The sequence below is a fragment of the Arachis stenosperma genome, chromosome 5 (assembly GCF_014773155.1).
Source record: "Arachis stenosperma cultivar V10309 chromosome 5, arast.V10309.gnm1.PFL2, whole genome shotgun sequence".
In the NCBI taxonomy this organism is placed as follows: domain Eukaryota; kingdom Viridiplantae; phylum Streptophyta; class Magnoliopsida; order Fabales; family Fabaceae; genus Arachis; species Arachis stenosperma.
Window position 1 is genome coordinate 141,320,196 of NC_080381.1, and position 19,614 is coordinate 141,339,809.

General features: G+C 34.7%; 3 protein-coding genes across 3 annotated transcripts; 2 read left to right on the plus strand and 1 right to left on the minus strand.

The window, feature by feature from the left end:
- The first annotated feature begins 5,682 nt into the window (after nucleotides 1-5,682).
- Nucleotides 5,683-7,387, plus strand: LOC130983010 (berberine bridge enzyme-like 26). Its single transcript, XM_057907174.1, has one exon. It carries the CDS (start codon nucleotides 5,683-5,685, stop codon nucleotides 7,282-7,284), a length of 1,602 nt encoding a protein of 533 aa, XP_057763157.1. The 3' UTR covers nucleotides 7,285-7,387.
- A 1,316-nt stretch (nucleotides 7,388-8,703) lies between these two features.
- On the plus strand, nucleotides 8,704-10,451 carry LOC130983292 (berberine bridge enzyme-like 22). Its single transcript, XM_057907510.1, has one exon. It carries the CDS (start codon nucleotides 8,749-8,751, stop codon nucleotides 10,336-10,338), a length of 1,590 nt encoding a protein of 529 aa, XP_057763493.1. The 5' UTR covers nucleotides 8,704-8,748; the 3' UTR covers nucleotides 10,339-10,451.
- A 6,672-nt stretch (nucleotides 10,452-17,123) lies between these two features.
- Nucleotides 17,124-19,347, minus strand: LOC130980249 (high mobility group B protein 10). The gene is made up of 6 exons (XM_057903919.1): nucleotides 19,062-19,347; nucleotides 18,749-18,827; nucleotides 18,342-18,504; nucleotides 18,198-18,245; nucleotides 17,606-17,961; nucleotides 17,124-17,382 (listed from the first exon to the last, which is right to left on the minus strand). Exons 1-6 carry the CDS (start codon nucleotides 19,265-19,267, stop codon nucleotides 17,305-17,307), a joined length of 930 nt encoding a protein of 309 aa, XP_057759902.1. The 5' UTR covers nucleotides 19,268-19,347; the 3' UTR covers nucleotides 17,124-17,304.
- Between the last annotated feature and the right edge of the window lie 267 nt (nucleotides 19,348-19,614).

A 19,614-nucleotide genomic window follows, 5' to 3' on the forward strand; every position in this document is an offset into this window, starting at 1 on the left:
ACAGTGTTCCGCCTTATCATACCCAAGTTCTTTGTAGTAATTTCTGATGAAAAAGACATCTAGCCTATCAGGGTCAACCTTCGAAATCTCTGAAATATGGTCCCTGGTGTATGACACAACACCTCTTCACTCTTCACAAAGGATCCCCTATGGTGACACACAATAGTTATGAGACCCATCTGAAAAATAAAATAACAAATGATTATCAAGATTGCCATCAACCAGGAAAGCACAATAACACCAGTCCCTAACCCTCCATGAACACACATAAATAGCATACATAAACAACCTACATTCTTCTATTTTCAGCACATTACAACCATAGCTACCATCATTACAGCAAAAAACAATAACAAAAAAAACGCAACATCAATGTACGCAGAAAACCCTAACAAAAATTTTCAGAAAAATCATATAGCAAAATGATGAGCGAATGAATATATAACGACTTAACAATGTACAAAAAGTCATGATCAACAAAACAGAGGAGTAGATGGTAGCTATTGTGTTTATCCTTTCTATTTTGCTTACCTCTAACAATCAAAGTACTTCCCGTCAGACTACTACGTGTGCGATAGAGATGAGATAATCACAATATGCTTGATTTCGTTGAGAGAGAAGGCCAGCGAAAATCCCTCTCAAACTGGCGCCATTGAAGAAAATAAGGAGAAGAGGAAGAGATTGTGTTGGCTTGAGAGAGAAATTGTCACTGCATGTTAAATCCTTTCCCCAAACACTAACTGACGACGTTTCAATGCAATTTGGGCGCCAAATTAAAAAATGACGTTGTTTTGGGAGTCCGGCCTGGCTTCCAGCATGGCATCCGTAAGTCCAAGTCAACTTTCCGTCACTGGAAAATGTTTCAGGGACGACCGTGAAACACTTGTGTTAAATTCGGGATAATATTGAGGCCAGTGCAAGGTTAAGGACCACTTTGAGTGTCGAGTACAAGTTCAGGGACCACTTTAAGTATTAACTCAAAAATATATCAAACTAAAAATGACAATAATAAAAAATGTAAGATAATGTTATACAAAACATTCTAAAATTTAAAGTAATTCTTCTACTTAATACATTTTTATTGTAACAAATTTAACTACCAATTAGTTTATATTGAGAGTGACAAAATCAAGAACTTATGTAACACTAGTATAATATTAAATTAGAAAAAAAATCAACATACCCTCTTTTTTTTGTTGTTGATCTATTCTTGACAGTACTTTCATCTGAATTGTTCTTGACAATTCTTTGCACACCAGGATTACAAGTACAATTAATAAAAAATAAAAAAACTAAAAAATAATGAAAAAAAGATAGACAATAGAAGAAGCAAATAGTAACATCATATTATACAATGAATTATAGGCATATTTAAAAATAAAGGTTAAGTACTTTTTTTGTTTCTAAGGTTTGGGGTGAAAATCAAATTCGTTCCCGACTTTTTTTTGTTATTAAAATCATCCTTAATATTACAAAACATTATAAAATCATTATTTTCTACTTTAATTTTATTTTTTGACTAAATTACCCTTAACAATTAATAAAAATAATATTAACAAAATAAAACAAAAAATCCCCCCACACCCCAATATCCCACCCTCATCCCCAATCTCTCTTCCATGTTCCCTCCCCATCCCGTTTCTCCTACTATCTTCGAACTCCCCCCTCTCCAAATCCAATTCTTCTTCTCTTCTTAAACAAAAACCAAATTCAGCAAAAGTGACATCCAAATTCAACAACAACAAATTCGGTCAAAAAAACTGGGGGTGTGGGGTTTTTTGTTTTATTTTGTTAATATTATTTTTATTAATTGTTAAGGGTAATTTGGTCAAAAAAATAAAATTGAAGTTAGAAAATGACGATTTTATAACGTTTTGTAACGTTGAGGATGATTTTAATAACAAAAAAAAGTCGAGAACGAATTTGATTTTCACCCCAAACCTTAAAGACGAAAAAAGTACTTAACCCTAAAAATAAATATGTTAATAAATACAATAATTGAAATATAACATGTACAAAATTAACAATAATTTAAAAAAAAAACTGTAAATTCTAACATTTTCATATTTTCATGTATCCCATTATCTTCTATACCAAAAGTAACATCCTCCAATGCATCAAAGTAATTTAATCCTAAGTTATCTTAGATAACTTTTAACAAAGATACCCCAATAATATTTTTAACATAATGAGATTCATAAAAATGCATATAGATTGGATCATTTCGCTTATGCACAGGAGCCACAAAAAATATTCCACTTGTGACATACATTAAATAGATCCACACCATGCTTTTGAAGTTATAGAAAGCAAGTAATTTTTTTACCTCATGTGAAGGTATCCAGATTTTTCTTTCTCGAATTTTTATTTTAAGCTTGATACAATTGTTACGGACTTACGATGATCAATTAGTCCAATTTCATCTTTCACCTCGGCATCATATTTAGCAATTATTATATGTTATATAGAATTAACACATCACCCTAAAAAAAAACTTATTACATACATTTAATTTATTATGATAAATTTTATTATTTGGGTTATATGTAATTTATTTATTTTTACATCGTTACTAAAAAAAAGCACCAAGTATATATTAATTTAAATGTGTACCCGTCCTTTATATGCACCAAATGTGATTCTTGATTTTTTTTATCAGTGACCAATGTTGTCTTATACTAAAGAAACGCTTAAATCAGGTATGTTGTCTTGTACTAAAGAAACGCTTAAATCAGGTCCATTCAGTATCTTTACAACATATATTGAATAATACCTTACATCATTGTTAGTTCTAACTTTTTTTTTCTTTTTTCATAAAACTACTGTAGAATCTTTTAAGCGTCATCATTTTTATTTTTGTTTTTCTTTTTTATTTTCAGATTTTTTTATTATTATTTAATTTATTGACTAAAATATTTGAGATTGTTTAATACTCAAATTTTCAGGCAGATTTAAACTATAGATGTAACTAAGTTTTAGTATAATTTTGATAATTTGAAATTAATTATATCTTGGATTATACTCAAAAAATAAAAAATAGGATTAATTTTGAGTAATGTACTTTTATCTTATAATAATTATTTTATTTTATTTTAATTTTTCATATTAGCGGAATGATTGATTTTATGCTTTGCTCAATTAAAAAACTACTTTGAAACCAAAAAGATCATGTTAACGAAGATAAGTAGTCTTAAGTGAAAGGTAAAGTAACGTGCATGATGGATAAATGGTATAAGAAAAGAGCTAATGGAGATATATTGCTAATTGAAGAAGTAGATGTCAAATATGAGGATTTGAAGGTGGTGTTAGATAACAAAGATAAGCTCATAAAAGTCAAGGAACATGTAATCTTCGAGATGCGGTTTTTGAAGAACAAAAGTACAAAACAATTAACGTCAAAACATATATTTCATGATTTATGCGTTGTGGCCAAACGTAATAGGGAGTTCAGAGCTAAATTAAAAAAAGACCAGGACTAAATTGATTCTATTCTAAAAGAAAAATGAATGAGTTAGATATTACGAGAATATAATTTACTAAAAAAAATGACATAATGTCTATTTAATGTTAATGATTTTAGAGATAAAATGGTGAGGTGTGCATGAAGGACATGAACACTATGCGTTTGTTTTTTAGGATGGGATAGGACAAGATATTGGGAATAAAACAGGATAAGATACTGATGGATAGAGACACAAAATTTTGTGTTCTTGTATTTTGTTTAATGATAAACTAAAACAACTTATGAAAATCTAATTTATTTTCATTTTTTTTCAATCAAAAAATTTGAGATGGAAAATATAATAATAAAAAGTATAATTATGAAAAATTAACAAGAATAATGAAAGAAAAAATAAAAAATAAGTTCTGTCCCTTTTTAGTGTCTTTGTATCCTTCCTGTCAGGATGGACATAAAATACACTAATTCAGTGTCTCTAAACATATTATTTCTGTTCATATCTCCGCTATTAAACACGATTTTATATCTCTGTGTCTCTGTCTCAGTGTCTTGTCTCTGAGACTATTACGGAACTGAATCAATTCTAAAAGTAGAATAATGTTAGATTTTTTTTCTTAGTTGATTTGAATATTACACCTTATCTAATAATTGGAAGACTTATTCTTTTAATATATTTTTGATATATATTGGTTAATCACTCTACTGTTAAAAAGTCTAAGGGTGAAAAGATAGTGTTTATATCACTATAAAATTTATTCTTTTTATATTTAATAATAGAATTTAAATTATACAAATTTAAAAACTAAATGCTTGAAACTTAAAACAAGAACAAATTGATTGAGGACAATATAAGCTTATGTTTAAAGACAACATAGGATCTTAGTTTTTTTTTTCTAATAATTTATCTATTATTGTAAAATTTTGTAGATTAAATTATTATAAAACAATATTTTGTATTCTAAAATTTATTATTGTATATTATATATATTAATTAATAATTATTTAAGTTAATTAAATATTAATTCTATGTCTTATTATTTTAATTCATATATATAATATATTTAACAAATTTTCATTATTTTTGTGTCATGTTCGTGTAATGCACGGTCAATGCGCTAGTATATAATATAAATGGTTAACTATAAAAGTTAAATTTGACAAACATAAAATAATATATCTTTAATTACAAAAGAAAAAATATATCTTTTAAAAATTAATTTTAATAAATAAAAAATAAAAATTTTAGGAAACCAACAATTAAAATTATAACTCATATTATAAGATAGGAGAATGCATGATTAAGTGATGAATGGATATAAAACTTCAATATTAAAGAATCTTTTTTAGTCAAATAAATTCGACAGCTCTCAATTACAAATATCACAACATATTCACACAACATTAAAGATTTTCTTTTTAATACTAGTACATTTACCAAAGTTTAAATCTAAATACAACCTATTAAAAAGCACATAGTTACTATTTTTTTTTTGGTCAAGTGGATTGGACAACCCCCAATTCTAGGTATCACAACACACACCCACGCACCTACGCTTTGAGGTTTTATCAAACCTCATCCCAGTCTCAGCTGGGGTTCGAACTTGGTGCAGCTTGTTTAAGAGACAATATGATTGCCACTTGGTCTAGGCCTCTGCTGCGCACATAGTTACTATTTGAACTAAGGCCTCAGCTGCCAATGCTAAAACTAAAGAGTTAAAAGAGTCCAACAAAGGCCCCAAAAATGAGTCCAACAACAATGAAGGCCCAACAACAACAGAGAAAAGCAGCATAAGCCATCCTGAAGGCTAAAATGATGAATTTTGTTGTAAGAGTGGTCTTGGAGATGGAGTTGATTCATTTTAGTGTTTGTATTTGTACCACCATATTATTATTTTTTATGCATTGGCGTGGTGGACACATATTACCATCATGAAATTATGTGGTAGCATTCTTCCTGATTGATTGCAACAAAACCAAACGAAACCATGCATGATAAAAGAAAGTAATAATTAAGTTAATAAGCTTGCCTGCCGAATGTAAGATGCTAATACAAATAAATGGATATGAGAATCACAGTTGCTATCTTTGATGCTTTGGAAATATCACAATTCATAGGCATATCTCAGCCACCTTGTCTAATTACTTTGGAAAGTGTTAGCGTTGGACACATCTCGTTTATAAATAATATATGCTAGCATCACGCAACATTCTCAATTACAACAATGCAGATGGGTTATGATGCTGCACTGTTTCTGCTTCTTGCATTTATCACATCACCTGCACATTCTGCCTTGCTTGCCAACAGCTTCAGGGATTGCATGGCAACAACTTTTGGTTCTCAATCCATTGAAACAATACTCCTCACCTCATCCTCCTCACAGTATCCGCAAGCATTGCAATCATTCCAACAGAATCCAAGATGGCTCAACTCCTCATCCTCAACCAAGCCTCTTGCCATTCTAACACCACTCCATCAATCTCACATTCAAGTAGCCATTCTATGCGCCAAGAAACTCGGCATGCATGTCAGAGTCAGAAGTGGTGGCCATGACTATGAAGGCCTGTCTTATCTTTCAACTTATAAGCCTCCATTCGCCTTTGTCATGATAGATCTCAACCAACAACGTTCCATTGATATCAACCTTGCTGATGAAACGGCTTGGGTTCAAGCTGGTGCTACGCTTGGTGAACTCTACTATGAGATTTCAAAAGCAAGTGGAGTCCATGGATTCCCTGCAGGGATATGTCCAAGTGTTGGAGTGGGAGGCCACATCAGTGGTGGAGGATTCGGCACCATGTTGAGGAAGTTTGGAACTGCAGCAGATCATGTTGTTGATGCTTACCTCGTTGATGCGAATGGCAACATTCTTGACAGAAAATCAATGGGAGAAGATCTCTTCTGGGCCATAAGAGGAGGCAGTGCAACCAGCTTTGGAATCATTCTTGCATGGAAGATCAAGCTTGTGAGAGTTCCTCCAATTGTTACTGGATTCAACATTCAGAGAACATTGGAAGAAGGAGCCACAATTCTCATCAACAAGTGGCAACACGTAGCAGATAAGCTGCACGAAGATCTTTTCATCAGAGTGGTTGCTCAGAATCGTGGTGGTGGTTCATCATCAACAATCCTAGCAAGCTTCAACTCTCTGTTTCTTGGAGGAAAAGAAAAGCTGATGGCAACGATGAAGGAGGAATTCCCAGAATTGAGGTTGGAAGCTAAAGACTGCATTGAAATGAGTTGGATTCAGTCAACACTGTACTTTGCGGGATACAGAATATGGGAACCAGCACAAGTGTTGCTTAACAGAATCACCACTTACAAGAGCTCCTTCAAGGCCAAGTCTGACTTTGTGATGGATCCTATACCGGAAATTGGGCTACAAGGGATTTGGAATTTGCTTCTAAGAGAAGATGCATTGGCATTGCTAATAATGGATCCCTACGGTGGTAGGATGAATGAGATTTCAGAATATGAAATCCCTTTTCCACACAGGAAGGGAAACTTGTACAACATACAGTACTTGGTTAAGTGGGATTACAACAGCATTCAAGCATCCAATAGGCATGTAAATTGGATGAGAATGCTTCATACCTATATGACTCCATATGTTTCAAGATCCCCAAGAGCTGCATATGCCAACTATAGGGATCTTGATTTAGGTAGAAACCGCAATCATCATACTCCTAACACAAGCTACTCAGAAGCAAGTGTTTGGGGTTTGAAGTACTTCAAGGGAAACTTCAAGAGATTGGCACAAATTAAGACAAGGGTTGATCCCCATAACTTTTTCAGGAATGAACAGAGTATTCCTATCTTAAACTGACTTTCTTTTTCAGATTTCAGAAGCACGTAGATTCTTTCTCGTGTTGTTTTAGTGTGGCTAAGCAAAAGAGTATCCAGTATGTCATTATGTGGAACATATGCATTCTGTGTCGTAATGGAAAAGTTTAGGGACAGCAACTTTATTAAATTTTGGTCAACATGTAACCAGTAAAAGAAAAGTGAGTAATTTCATACTATTGGATAAAATCTCACACCATTAAAAACATCGTTAATAGCTACTTGATGACTACAAATCACAAAAGTTACCGTCCCTACCCCTAGCACTCCTCGTGTCGTAATCAAAACCAAGCTTAACTAAGTTTTTTATTCCCCTTTTTCCCCTGCTCTCAAGTTATTGATTGCAGTTTGCCAAAAAAAGCGCCAAGGTCTAATAAGTAATTAACAAGACAATGGAATACGATAGGAGTAATACTAGAAAGACAAAAAATAGCCAAAACTTACTTTATTTAGCATTTATTAATTGTCGCGACAATTAAAAAAATGCTAAATAAGGCAAATTCTGACTGTTTTTGGCTAATATTTTTTTGTTATCAAACATTTCTGAAATGGAAAATTACTTCACACAACGTTGCATAGAAGGTTAGTGCACTTAAATATAAGTGACATACACAGACCAATGTATGTAAAATATACATATTATGACCTACCAATACTATCATGTCATTAAGCGTGTGCTCCTAAGAATTCTTGTGGTCAACTCAGACACTTGTAAAGCAGAAGATAAGGGTGGGGGTAGGGGAACTTTATCTCACCACATTATACTATTGATGGCAGTATTTGTTAATGCATTGAATGTTAATACATATACGATATATCATACCAAGTTTTAATTGTATGTAAACTTAAATCAAAGTTAAAACACTAGATACGTGAAGTATTTCCAACTCTCGATGCACTTCAAATCATCATACATGAAAAACCACTCTGATATTGTACTAAGAATATATATATATATTGAATTGTTGATTAGATTATACATAATAATTATGTGGGAACGGGCACTAACACCACATGTATATATAAGATTCTGTCTAAATTTTATGATTTTCTCAGAATTTCTTTTCAAAGACTATAAATAAAAAACATAATATCCGTTTAAAGTATTCTAAAGATCCAAATATGCCGGTCATTTTTTTAATTAAAAAATATATGGATTGAATTATTTGTGAAAAAACTAAAGAGACTACTATGTGTTCCAGCTTTGGAGAGAAAGATTGGAGTTATTGCATTGAGACGTGGGCGGCTCCACAAAAGAAGCCGAATGAAACGCGCATGTCACCGCGATTCATAGTTGACCCTCCAAAGAATACACACACACACATGCTAAAATAACATGAAAATTCTACCTAGCTACTTACGTGCAGCTGAGCATCTCTCACTCTATATATAGATAGATATATGGCGAGGGTTGCATCATTGACAACAGAAAATAACAAAGCTAGAGATGATGGCTTATTATGTGATTGTGTTTCTTGCATTGATCTCGTATGCAGGCTCCGTTGAGGAGCAGAGTGTAAGTTTCAAGAATTGCATGAAGAGCAGTGCTGGAGCTGCTACTTCCATTGAAACAATAGCCCTCACCTCATCATCCTCACAGTATCAACAAGCCTTGCAAGCATTCGAACAGAATCCAAGATGGGTGAATTCCTCATCAGCCTCAACCTCACCCACTACGCCTCTTGTCATTCTCACGCCTCTCACTGCTTCTCACATTCAAGCTGCCATTCTCTGCACCAAGAAGCTCGGCATGCAGATCAGAGTCAGAAGTGGCGGCCACGACTACGAAGGCCTTTCCTTTCTCTCTTATTCCAAGGCCCCATTTGTGATGCTTGACCTCTACAAGCTCCGCTCCATCGACATCAACCTTGCCGACGAGACAGTCTGGGTTCAAGCTGGGGCTACACTTGGTGAACTCTACTACAAGATCTCCAAAGCAAGTGCACTCCATGGATTCCCTGCAGGAATATGTCCAAGCATTGGACTGGGAGGCCACATCAGTGGTGGAGGATTTGGCACCATGCTCAGGAAGTTTGGAACTGCAGCAGATAATGTTGTCGATGCCACAGTCATCAATGCAAATGGCAAAATTCTTGACAGAAAATCAATGGGAGAAGACCTCTTCTGGGCCATCAGAGGAGGCGGTGGAAACAACTTCGGAGTGGTTCTTTCATGGAAGATCAAGCTGGTCCGAGTTCCTCCTGTTGTCACGGCATTCAACGTCCAAAGAACGGTGGCGGAAGGAGCAACAAAGCTCATTCTCAAGTGGCAAACCATAGCAGATAAGCTGCCTAAGGATCTTTTCATCAGGGTGGTTGCGCAAAACAGCGGCGCCAATTCAGCAACAGTGCAAGTGTTATTCAACTCTTTCTTCCTGGGAGGAATAGACAGATTGATGCCGATAATGAAGCAGAGCTTCCCTGAGTTAGGGTTGCAGGCCAAGGACTGCACTGAAATGACATGGATCCAATCTGCTCTGTTCTTTGGTGGACACAGCAAAGACGACGCTCCGGAGGCGTTGCTGGACCGAGTGACGACATTCAAGAGCTCATTCAAGGCCAAATCCGACTACGTAAGGAAGCCTATACCGGAGGCAGGGCTTGAAGGCATCTGGAAGTTGCTTTTGAAAGAAGATGTGCAGGCAATGCTTATAATGGAGCCCTATGGCGGAAGGATGAGTGAGATCCCAGAATCTGAAATCGCATTTCCTCACAGGAAAGGGAATCTCTACAACATACAGTACTTGGTGAAGTGGGATGTGAATACCGCGGAGGCATCCAGCAGGCATGTGAGGTGGATGAAAAGTCTTTACAGTTATATGACTCCTTATGTTTCCAACTCTCCAAGGGCCACCTATGTCAACTACAGAGATCTTGATATTGGCACTAACAAACGTCATAACACCAGCTTCGCTGAAGCAAGTGTTTGGGGGATCAAGTACTTCAAGGCCAACTTCATCAGATTGTCGCAGATTAAGAAAAAGGTTGACCCACACAACTTTTTCAGGAACGAACAGAGCATTCCTCTCTTTAGCTGAATTCAATTCTTACTTTTCATTTCATTATTATTTATTATGTATGCTTGTTTGTAATAAGTAACTCCAACCATCAGCCATTATTTGTTGAGTAAATGCCCAAAATGGTCCTTGAATTTCAAATCTTTCAATTTAGTCCTCCACTTTTTAAAATGATCAATTAAATCCATAAAATTCGAAAAAGTGCATTTCTTTTAGTTCTTTGCAAAAGTGTCTTCTAAACGTTGATGATGTGGCATTCCAGCTGTATGCTGATGTGTACTAAACTTGAATTTGATTCAAATTGGTATCTGAAATCGCTTAATAATATTTAAATTAGTCCATTTTCAATTGTAAAACCCTAATCCCTAAATTATTATTTTCTCTTCTTTGATTGTCTTCTTCTCTTCTTCATCCTCTCCGCTATCTTCCAGTTCATATTCATTCTGAACTACAAGATCAATACACTTACCTAAAAACTATTTTGATTATAAGTTAATGCGGTTGGATTCTTTTTAAATTCAACACAGATTTAAATTATATGTATTCGTCCATTAAACTAAAATATATTTTTTATTTTTAATAAGGTAATCATTATCATCATCTTCAAGATCTTAACATCACTTTCTAAATTTGTCTTTTTTCAATTGAACTCATGCAAAATTTTTTGTGAAATTGGTGTTGCACAAACTGGTTCTTCACCTCCATCAACCTAACAGAAAAATTACAATAAATTCCATACTACAAAGTAAAAAACGCAGGTGAATCCAAACTCAAAGTGAAACTATCTTAACATTTTTTTAGAGCCATAACCTTAACTCATAGTTTGGACAACCATAAAATAGTCTAGCAGAATTCTCTGTCGTTGTTGAATACTTCATCACCATCCGAAGTCTGCAATTACAGAAAACGGCGTTCTTACCTCCCCTGTTACACATTTCTTTGCTGTCATAAGGTCTCCCTACATAGTTGTTCCTACTTGAGCTACTTTGGCTTCTCTCCCCACCATCCATCATCACTCATGCAGACGAGAAAACAATGTTAATTCATTATAAATCAACTTGCATCACTAGAATTTTCATGAAGAGTTTTTGAAGTCAAAATGGTCAAAGAAGAAGCAAAGTTTGAGTTGAATACAATAATCATCAATTGGCTAGATATTGCTAGAAGCTAATGTTGGAAGTTTGAAGATTTTTTAAGAACATTCAAGAGAGTAGTATAACTACAACATTCTACAACATTGAAGAAGTTCAAAATCAAATTGAATTGTAATTGAATGGAAGTTGCACTCATCACCTCCATACTAGAAGAATCATGAAGTGCATTGGAAGCTTCAAGATTGATGACTAAGCTTAATAAAGAATTTTCAAGATGTGCTAGAAATTACAAGAAGATTACTTATTTGAATAGTCAAAGTAAGAAGCAAAGTTGGATAAGTATATCTATCAAGAAGCTAGTAGAATCATAAATTTTTAGCATAAAACTTTGCCTATATAAAGGCACATATGCCTTATGTATTTTGTATGTTCCATAAAATGAAAAAGATATGATTATGTGAAGTCCTTCTTGTTCTATTATCTCATATGAGTATTGGTGAGTTTGAGAGATGAAAAATATGATAGCGTCGTTTATATGAGTGAGTGATCCTAGGGCCAATAAAGTGTGGGTATTTTACTTACAATTGGTATCAGAGCTGGTTAATCCAGCGCCTGGTGTTTGAGAGTTTGTGAGGTGTGAGAGAGTTCTCACATAGTTGTTTATTCATAGAGTCAGTATGGCAAACACTTTTAATATTGTGTGGTCCGGTCCCAAGTTAGATGGAAAACTTGATTATAGTTATTGGGAGATTTTGATGTCCACCCATTTGAAGGCCCATAACCTGTGGAATTTCATTGAACCAGGTTTGCAAGAAAGAGCAGATGCTGCCCAACAAAGGAGAGATCAATTGGCGCTATCTCAAATTCATCAAGGAGTAGATTATATGGTGTTTGGCAAAATAGCAAATGCCAAAAGTGCAAAGGAAGCATGGAACACGTTGAAGCTGTCATACAAAGGCGTAGATAAAGCTCAGAAAGCAAAACTACAGTCTTTAAGAATAGAATTTGAAAGGTATGAGATGTCTAGCTCAGAAACCGTTGAGCAATATTTTACTCGTGTTACAGATCTTGTCAATAAGATGAGAGTCTATGGAGAAGATATGCCCGATAGCAAAGTGGTGGAGAAAATTCTTCGCACCATGCCGATGAAGTATGACCATGTGGTGTCTACGATACTAGAATCCCACGATATGGATACTATGACGATTGCAGAGTTGCAAGGAACCATGGAAAGCCACATCAGTAGAATACTGGAGAAGTCAGAAAAATCAACCGAGGAAGCCCTGAAAAGCCGAGTGAATTTCAACAACGTTGCAGAATCAAGCCGTACACAAGAAGGACGAGGTCGTGGTTTTAATTTTCACAGTAGAGGCAGAGGAAGTTTTAGAGGTAGAAGTCGTGGCAATTACAACCAAGGAAGTTACAACAATTTTACACCACCTAATCAAGGAAGAGGTGGAACGAATTTCAGGTCTATCAACCGAGGAAGAGGTCGAAGTAATTTTTATCAAGAAAAAACCAATTTCAATTGCTTTCATTGTGGAAAGTATGGACACAAAGCAGCAGATTGCAGATTCAAAATAGTGAATAACAATCAAGCACGCATTGCAGAAAAATAGCATCAAAATACTGATGACAATCCGGGTACTCAGACTTTATTTTTTACAAGTAATTCATGTGCTGAAGATGAAAATATATGGTACTTGGATAATGCTTGCAGTAATCATATGTCTGGTAGAAAGGAGTTATTTTCTTCATTAGATGATTCAGTTAAACTATTATTGAAGTTTGGTAATAGTACAAAGATCCCTATTGAAGGAAAAGGGCACATACCAATTAGATTGAAAGATGGTTCTCTGAGTTATATTTCTGATGTTTTCTATGCTCCTGAACTTGATTACAATTTACTGAGTATGAGACAATTATCTGAGAAGGGATATAAGATGATAACTTATCGTGGATATTGCACTGTATTTGACAACAATGGAAGGTTCATTGATAAAGCAAAGATGACTTCAAACAGAATATTTTCGTTAAAAATTCAACATGTTAATCCCTCTTGCATGAGTTCTGTGATACTTGATAATAACTGGTTGTGGCATATGCGGTTTGGGCATTTTTATTTTTCTTGCCTAAACTACCTGTCAAGAAAAGGACTTGTTTCTGGTCTACCACGGATTCATATTCCCAATTGTGTTTGTGAGATTTGTCAACTGGGAAAGAAGCACAGAGATCCATTCCCTACAGGAAAGTCATGGAAAGATAGAAGATTACTTGAAATTGTGCATTTAGATCTATGTTTTGTAGAAGTTCCAAGTAATGGTGGTAGCAGGTACTTTATCACTTTTATTGATGATTTTAGTAGATATACATGGGTATACTTTCTGAAGCAGAAATCAGAAGCATGTGATACCTTCAAGACATTCAAGGTGTTTGTCGAAAAACAAAGTGGCTATAAAATCAAAATTTTCAGAACAGACAGAGGAACAGAATATCTTGCGTGTTCAGAATACTTTAAGCAACACGGAATTCAACACCAACTAACAACTAGATACACTCCTCAACAAAATGGAGTTGTTGAAAGAAAAAATAGAACCATCATGGATATGGTTAGATGCATGCTCAAGTCAAAACAAATGCCTAAAGAGTTTTGGGCAGAAGCAGTTGCAACAGCAGCTCATATTTTAAATAGGTGTCCAATAAAGAGTGTTCGTGATAAAACACCAGAGGAAGCTTGGAGTGGAAAGTGGCCTTCCATCCATTATTTCAGAGTCTTTGGGTGTATTGCTTATGCCCACGTACCAGATCAATTAAGGAAGAATTTAGATGACAAAGGCGAGAAGTGTATCTTTATTGGCTATAGCACAGACTCAAAAGCATACAAGTTGTACAATCCAGAAACAAAGAAAGTGATCATCAGCAGAGACGTGACGTTTGACGAGAAAGCCATGTGGGACTGGAACACAAAGACAGAAAAGCAGTCGATTATAATTTCAAATACATGTGATGATAATGAAGAAAGACAACCAGACACAACCGAACAACCAGAATCATCTAGAAGACCTCAAAGAGAGAGGAGACTACCAGCTAGATTAGCAGATTATGAGGTTGGCAATGACAACGATCCGTCTGATGAAGAAATCATAAATTTTGCTCTATTTTCAAATTGTGAGCCGTTAAACTTTGAAGAAGCCTCTAGAGATAACAATTGGAAGAAAGCAATGGATGAGGAGATTCATGCCATTGAAAAGAATGACACATGGGAGCTGACAGATTTACCAGCAGATAAGAAGCCGATTGGAGTAAAGTGGGTTTACAAGACTGAGTACAAACCTAGTGGTGAAGTTGATCGTTTCAAAGTAAGATTAGTTGCAAAAGGATACAAACAAAAATCAGGTATCGACTAATTTGAAGCATTTGCTCCTGTTGCTAGATTAGATACTATTCGTATGATTATTTCACTCTCGGCTCAAAATAAGTGGAAGATATATCAAATGGATGTTAAGTCTGCATTTCTAAATGGCACTTTAGAAGAAGAAGTGTATGTTGAGCAACCTGTAGGATATGAAGTTCTTGGAAAAGAAGATAAAGTTTATAAATTGAAGAAAGTTTTGTACGGATTAAAGCAAGCACCAAGAGCATGGTACAAGAAGATTGATTCTTATTTCATTGAGAATGGTTTCAGAAGATGTCCGTTTGAGCATACTCTTTATATCAAGTTCGTTGAAAATGGAGATATCTTGATCGTGTGTCTTTATGTTGATGATTTGATCTTTACTGGGAACAATTTGAAGATAATTGCAGAATTCAGGGAGGCTATGATAAAGCACTTTGAAATGACAGATATGGGCTTGATGTCTTACTTTCTTGGCATTGAAGTAGTTCAAAAAGATGGTGGAATTTTCATTTCTCAAAAGAAATATGCAAATGATATTTTGAAGAAATTTCAGATGGAGCACTCAAAACCAGTTTCTACTCCAGTCGAAGAGAAGTTCAAATTGTTGAGAGAAGATAAAGGAAGAGCAGTAAATCCCACATACTACAAAAGTTTGATTGGAAGTCTGAGATACTTGACTGCGACTAGACCAGATATTGTGTTTGGAGTTGGTTTGCTTAGCAGATTTATGGAGGAGCCTTGTATCAACCATTTGCAAGCGGCAAAGAGAATTCTTCGATATATCAAAGGTACTTTAAATGATAGAATTTATTATGAGAATACTAATGAAGTAAATCTTGTTGGCTACACTGATAGTGATTGGGCCGGAGATATAGAAACAAGAAAAAGTACTTCAGGGTTTGTATTTCATCTTGGTTCTGGTGCAATTTCATGGTCGTCAAAGAAACAACCAGTAGTAGCACTATCTACAGCAGAAGCAGAATATATAGCAGCAACAAGTTGTGCAACACAAGCAGTTTGGCTAAGAAGAATTCTTGAGAAATTGAACGAGAAAAAAAATACTCCAACAACAATATTTTGCGATAACAAGTCAGCTATTGCACTTTGCAAAAATCCAGTATTCCATGGAAGATCGAAGCATATTGATATTCGATTTCACAAAATCAGAGAGTTGGTGAATGAAAAAGAAGTTGTGATCGAGTACTGTCCAACTGAAGAACAAGTTGCAGATATCTTTACAAAGCCATTGAAGACTGAATTATTTTACAAATTGAAGAAGATGCTTGGAATGATTAATTCTGCAAGTTTGATTTAAGGGAGGCAATGTTAATTCATTATAAATCAACTTGCATCACTAGAATTTTCATGAAGAGTTTTTGAAGTCAAAATGGTCAAAGAAGAAGCAAAGTTTGAGTTGAATACAATAATCATCAATTGGCTAGATATTGCTAGAAGCTAATGTTGGAAGCTTAAAGATTTTTTAAGAACATTCAAGAGAGTAGTATAACTACAACATTCTACAACATTGAAGAAGTTCAAAATCAAATTGAATTGGAATTGAATGGAAGTTGCACTCATCACCTCCATACTAGAAGAATCGTGAAGTGCATTGGAAGCTTCAAGATTGATGACTAAGCTTAATAAAGAATTTTCAAGATGTGCTAGAAATTACAAGAAGATTACTTATTTGAATAGTCAAAGTAAGAAGCAAAGTTGGATAAGTATATGTATCAAGAAGCTAGTAGAATAAAAAATTTTTAGCATAAAACTTTGCCTATATAAAGGCACATATGCCTTATGTATTTTGTATGTTCCATAAAATGAAAAAGATATGATTATGTGAAGTCCTTCTTGTTCTATTATTTCATATGAGTATTGGTGAGTTTGAGAGATGAAAAATATGATAGCGTCGTTTATATGAGTGAGTGATCCTAGGACCAATAAAGTGTGGGTATTTTACTTACAAACAAGATAAACTGAAAGATAGTGGAGAGGTCGAAGAAGAGAAGAAGACAGCAGAGAGATCGAAGAAGAGAAGACAATAATTTGGAAATTAGAGTTTTATAATTGAAAATAGACTAATTTGAATATTATTAAGCAATTTCAAGTACCAATTTGAATCAAATTCAAATTTGGTACACATCAGTATACAGCCGAAATGCCACATCATTAACATTTAGATGACATTTCTGTAAGGGACTAACGGAGATGCACTTTTTCGAATTTCAGGGATTTAATTGGTCATTTTAAAAACTCGAAGACTAAATTGAATAGCGATTTGAAATTTAGGGACCATTTTGGACATTTCCTCAATATTTCTTTTTCAAAATTAGCTGCTATAAAAGATCTTAAATTTCATATATTCTACATTACACCAAGGCTATTAATAGCCATCAGTTTTCCATGGGGTATTTCTAACTACAATGTTAAAGAAAACTAAACTATAGAAAGGGATAAAAGCACATTCGTAGTAAGAGAATTTGTCTATTGAGTAGTTCAATTATTGGACGACTTGTGCTCCAACAATTCAGTCTTGTATCTTTCCTTATCTCTCAGCCCTTTCTCCTGATAAACCTGCATGACATTTTACAAAAAGTCATATGAGAAAGTCTTGGTGATAATTGCAACTTCTAGCTTCGACACATTTCTTGAGATTAGAATGTTTATTCCACAAAACACACATGCTTATAGGCGAACATTACAGTACTACTTTCAATTCACAAACTTTCACAGAAGTATATGTATAAAAATTTCAAGCACCAAGCCTTTATGCAAATGCAAAACTGAGCATCAGTACCTGTCTTTCTGCTTCTGTTAGATTGTTCCATAGAAACCCAATCCTCTTACTAATCGCTCTCTCTTCACCATGGAATAAGGGCCTCAACCTGGCATAATTCTCAGCAAAGAAGAAATTGTAGCCACTCTTGTTTGACTTCGGCCGTGATGGATCGCCTAATGCCAATCTAGATTTCTTTCTATTCCGTGAACCATGGACACCAACAGTATTAGAACTCTGGGACAAACTGATGGGAACATGGTATAGAATACCTTTCACCTGTTCAGAACCCAGATTCACTGTAACTATATAACCACCATCAAACTTCCCATCAATTGTTCCAGGCACCACAGAACCAAGCTGCTGTGTTTTTCCGGCTGCATATAAGAAAGACAATGCTTAGCTGTTATCACATAATCAAAGCATATTGCTTTAGTAGGAAGACACAGACTCTACTTTACATCCACCACTGCTGTTATTCCAAGAAGCATGAGAAGTGAGCAAAAGCAGACAGAGATACAAGTGTGCATATGAAGCAACCAAAGCAGCAAACAAATCAGATCTAAATGCTCCATTCACTAATCCTGAACATGCAAAGCATTCAAAGCAGTACCTTCACCAAAGGGTGTGGAGCTATCAACGAGACTCCTATTTGCAGGATCTGGATATACCGTATAAGAAATAACTTATGCGTCAAAAAAGGAAAAGATCACAAGCATAATTAGATGGGGGAAAGAGAGAACTTTTTTTGTTTCACCAGGTGTTGAGGAAGGAGGGACTTGTTTCCGAAAGTAATACGCTTGCTCAAAGTGATAAAGCAATGATAGATAGTATCTGCGCACCATAAATGATGCGCTTGTAATAGTCTCTCGAAACTTGAAGCCCACAATCACATCCTTCCATTTGCGTTCTACAATTACCTACATGTACTTCAGAAAAAAACTTAGGAGGAATTACTTTAGAAAAGTCTTACAAAAGGGAGAAATGAGAAATCAATATAAAAAAGATTTCAAGATACTGAGCAGAATCATAGATAAATTGCAATCATAAAATCTTTGCCATCAGCAGAAAAGATCCGGTGAAAACATGGAAGTCATTTACCGTGAAATTAAAGGAACTCTGAATTTTAGCAATTAGCAGAGAATAGAGATATCAAATGCATACCTTTTCAATACCACCACGAGATGTTACTTCCACGAAAAGGCGATATAGATCTAGTGGCCTTCCTCCTATGGTGGGAACCCTAAACCAACAAAAAGGGGGGAAATTTGTCAATTTCGTCTAACTAATTTTTGCCATCATGTACACTACTGCACTTTCATAGCATAATCCAACTCCATTATCATGTTTTAAATTTGGCTACCACGGGCAATTTTTCTCTCAGGGCACACCAGAAAACAATCAAAGATGACAAATTTCCATAAACTTAAAATAGAAAGAGAAAAATTAGAAACAAAAGGAAAAAAGGAAGACGTACTTAAATTTAGTGCCGAATGATTTATGAAAAGATTCAAGCTTATCCCAAAAGAGGTTGGAATCACGGGCAAGGTCGTCGTACAAAGCTGTTGGTGTTGGATAAGCTTTGGTGGCTGCGTCGGAGGATTTCTCATTTCCGTTTGGTGTGTCTCTCTCACTCTCTTGCTGGCACCAATCGGTGGAACCTTGAGCTGAACTAGTTGTCATTTTTTTGTCTTCGCTAAAATAACTAAAAGTAAAAACACCCTATTTCATAGATTGCTTTAGCTTACTCTACAAACCTTAAGTACTATATATTATATTTTTCATATAATATACCGCATGTCATTCTAACTTATTGATATTTTGATATCAAGCGTATTCTTGTCAATTACAGTGCATATAAAAACGTTCTTATATTTTAATAATTTATAATTGGGTTTTCATATTTTTAAAAAAATTGTAGTTATTTTTTTATGGTTAAAAAAGTAAATATTTTAGGTGTATTCTTGTAGAAACGTAATTGAAAATAATTATAAACCGTAAAGTTTAAGAACCTGAATAGTAGTAGTGTG

Excerpts from the sequence above, each read along its gene's own strand:
- LOC130983010 (XM_057907174.1), top strand. The coding sequence starts at position 5,683 with ATGCAGATGGGTTATGATGCTGCACTGTTTCTGCTTCTTGCATTTATC.
- LOC130983292 (XM_057907510.1), top strand. The coding sequence starts at position 8,749 with ATGATGGCTTATTATGTGATTGTGTTTCTTGCATTGATCTCGTATGCA.
- LOC130980249 (XM_057903919.1), bottom strand. The coding sequence starts at position 19,267 with ATGACAACTAGTTCAGCTCAAGGTTCCACCGATTGGTGCCAGCAAGAG. Across the intron at positions 18,828-19,061 it reads TCATTCGGCACTAAATTTAA|GGTTCCCACCATAGGAGGAA; the intron begins GTACGTCTTCCT and ends TTGTTGGTTTAG. Across the intron at positions 18,246-18,341 it reads CCCTCCTTCCTCAACACCTG|ATCCTGCAAATAGGAGTCTC; the intron begins GTGAAACAAAAA and ends CGGTATATCCAG.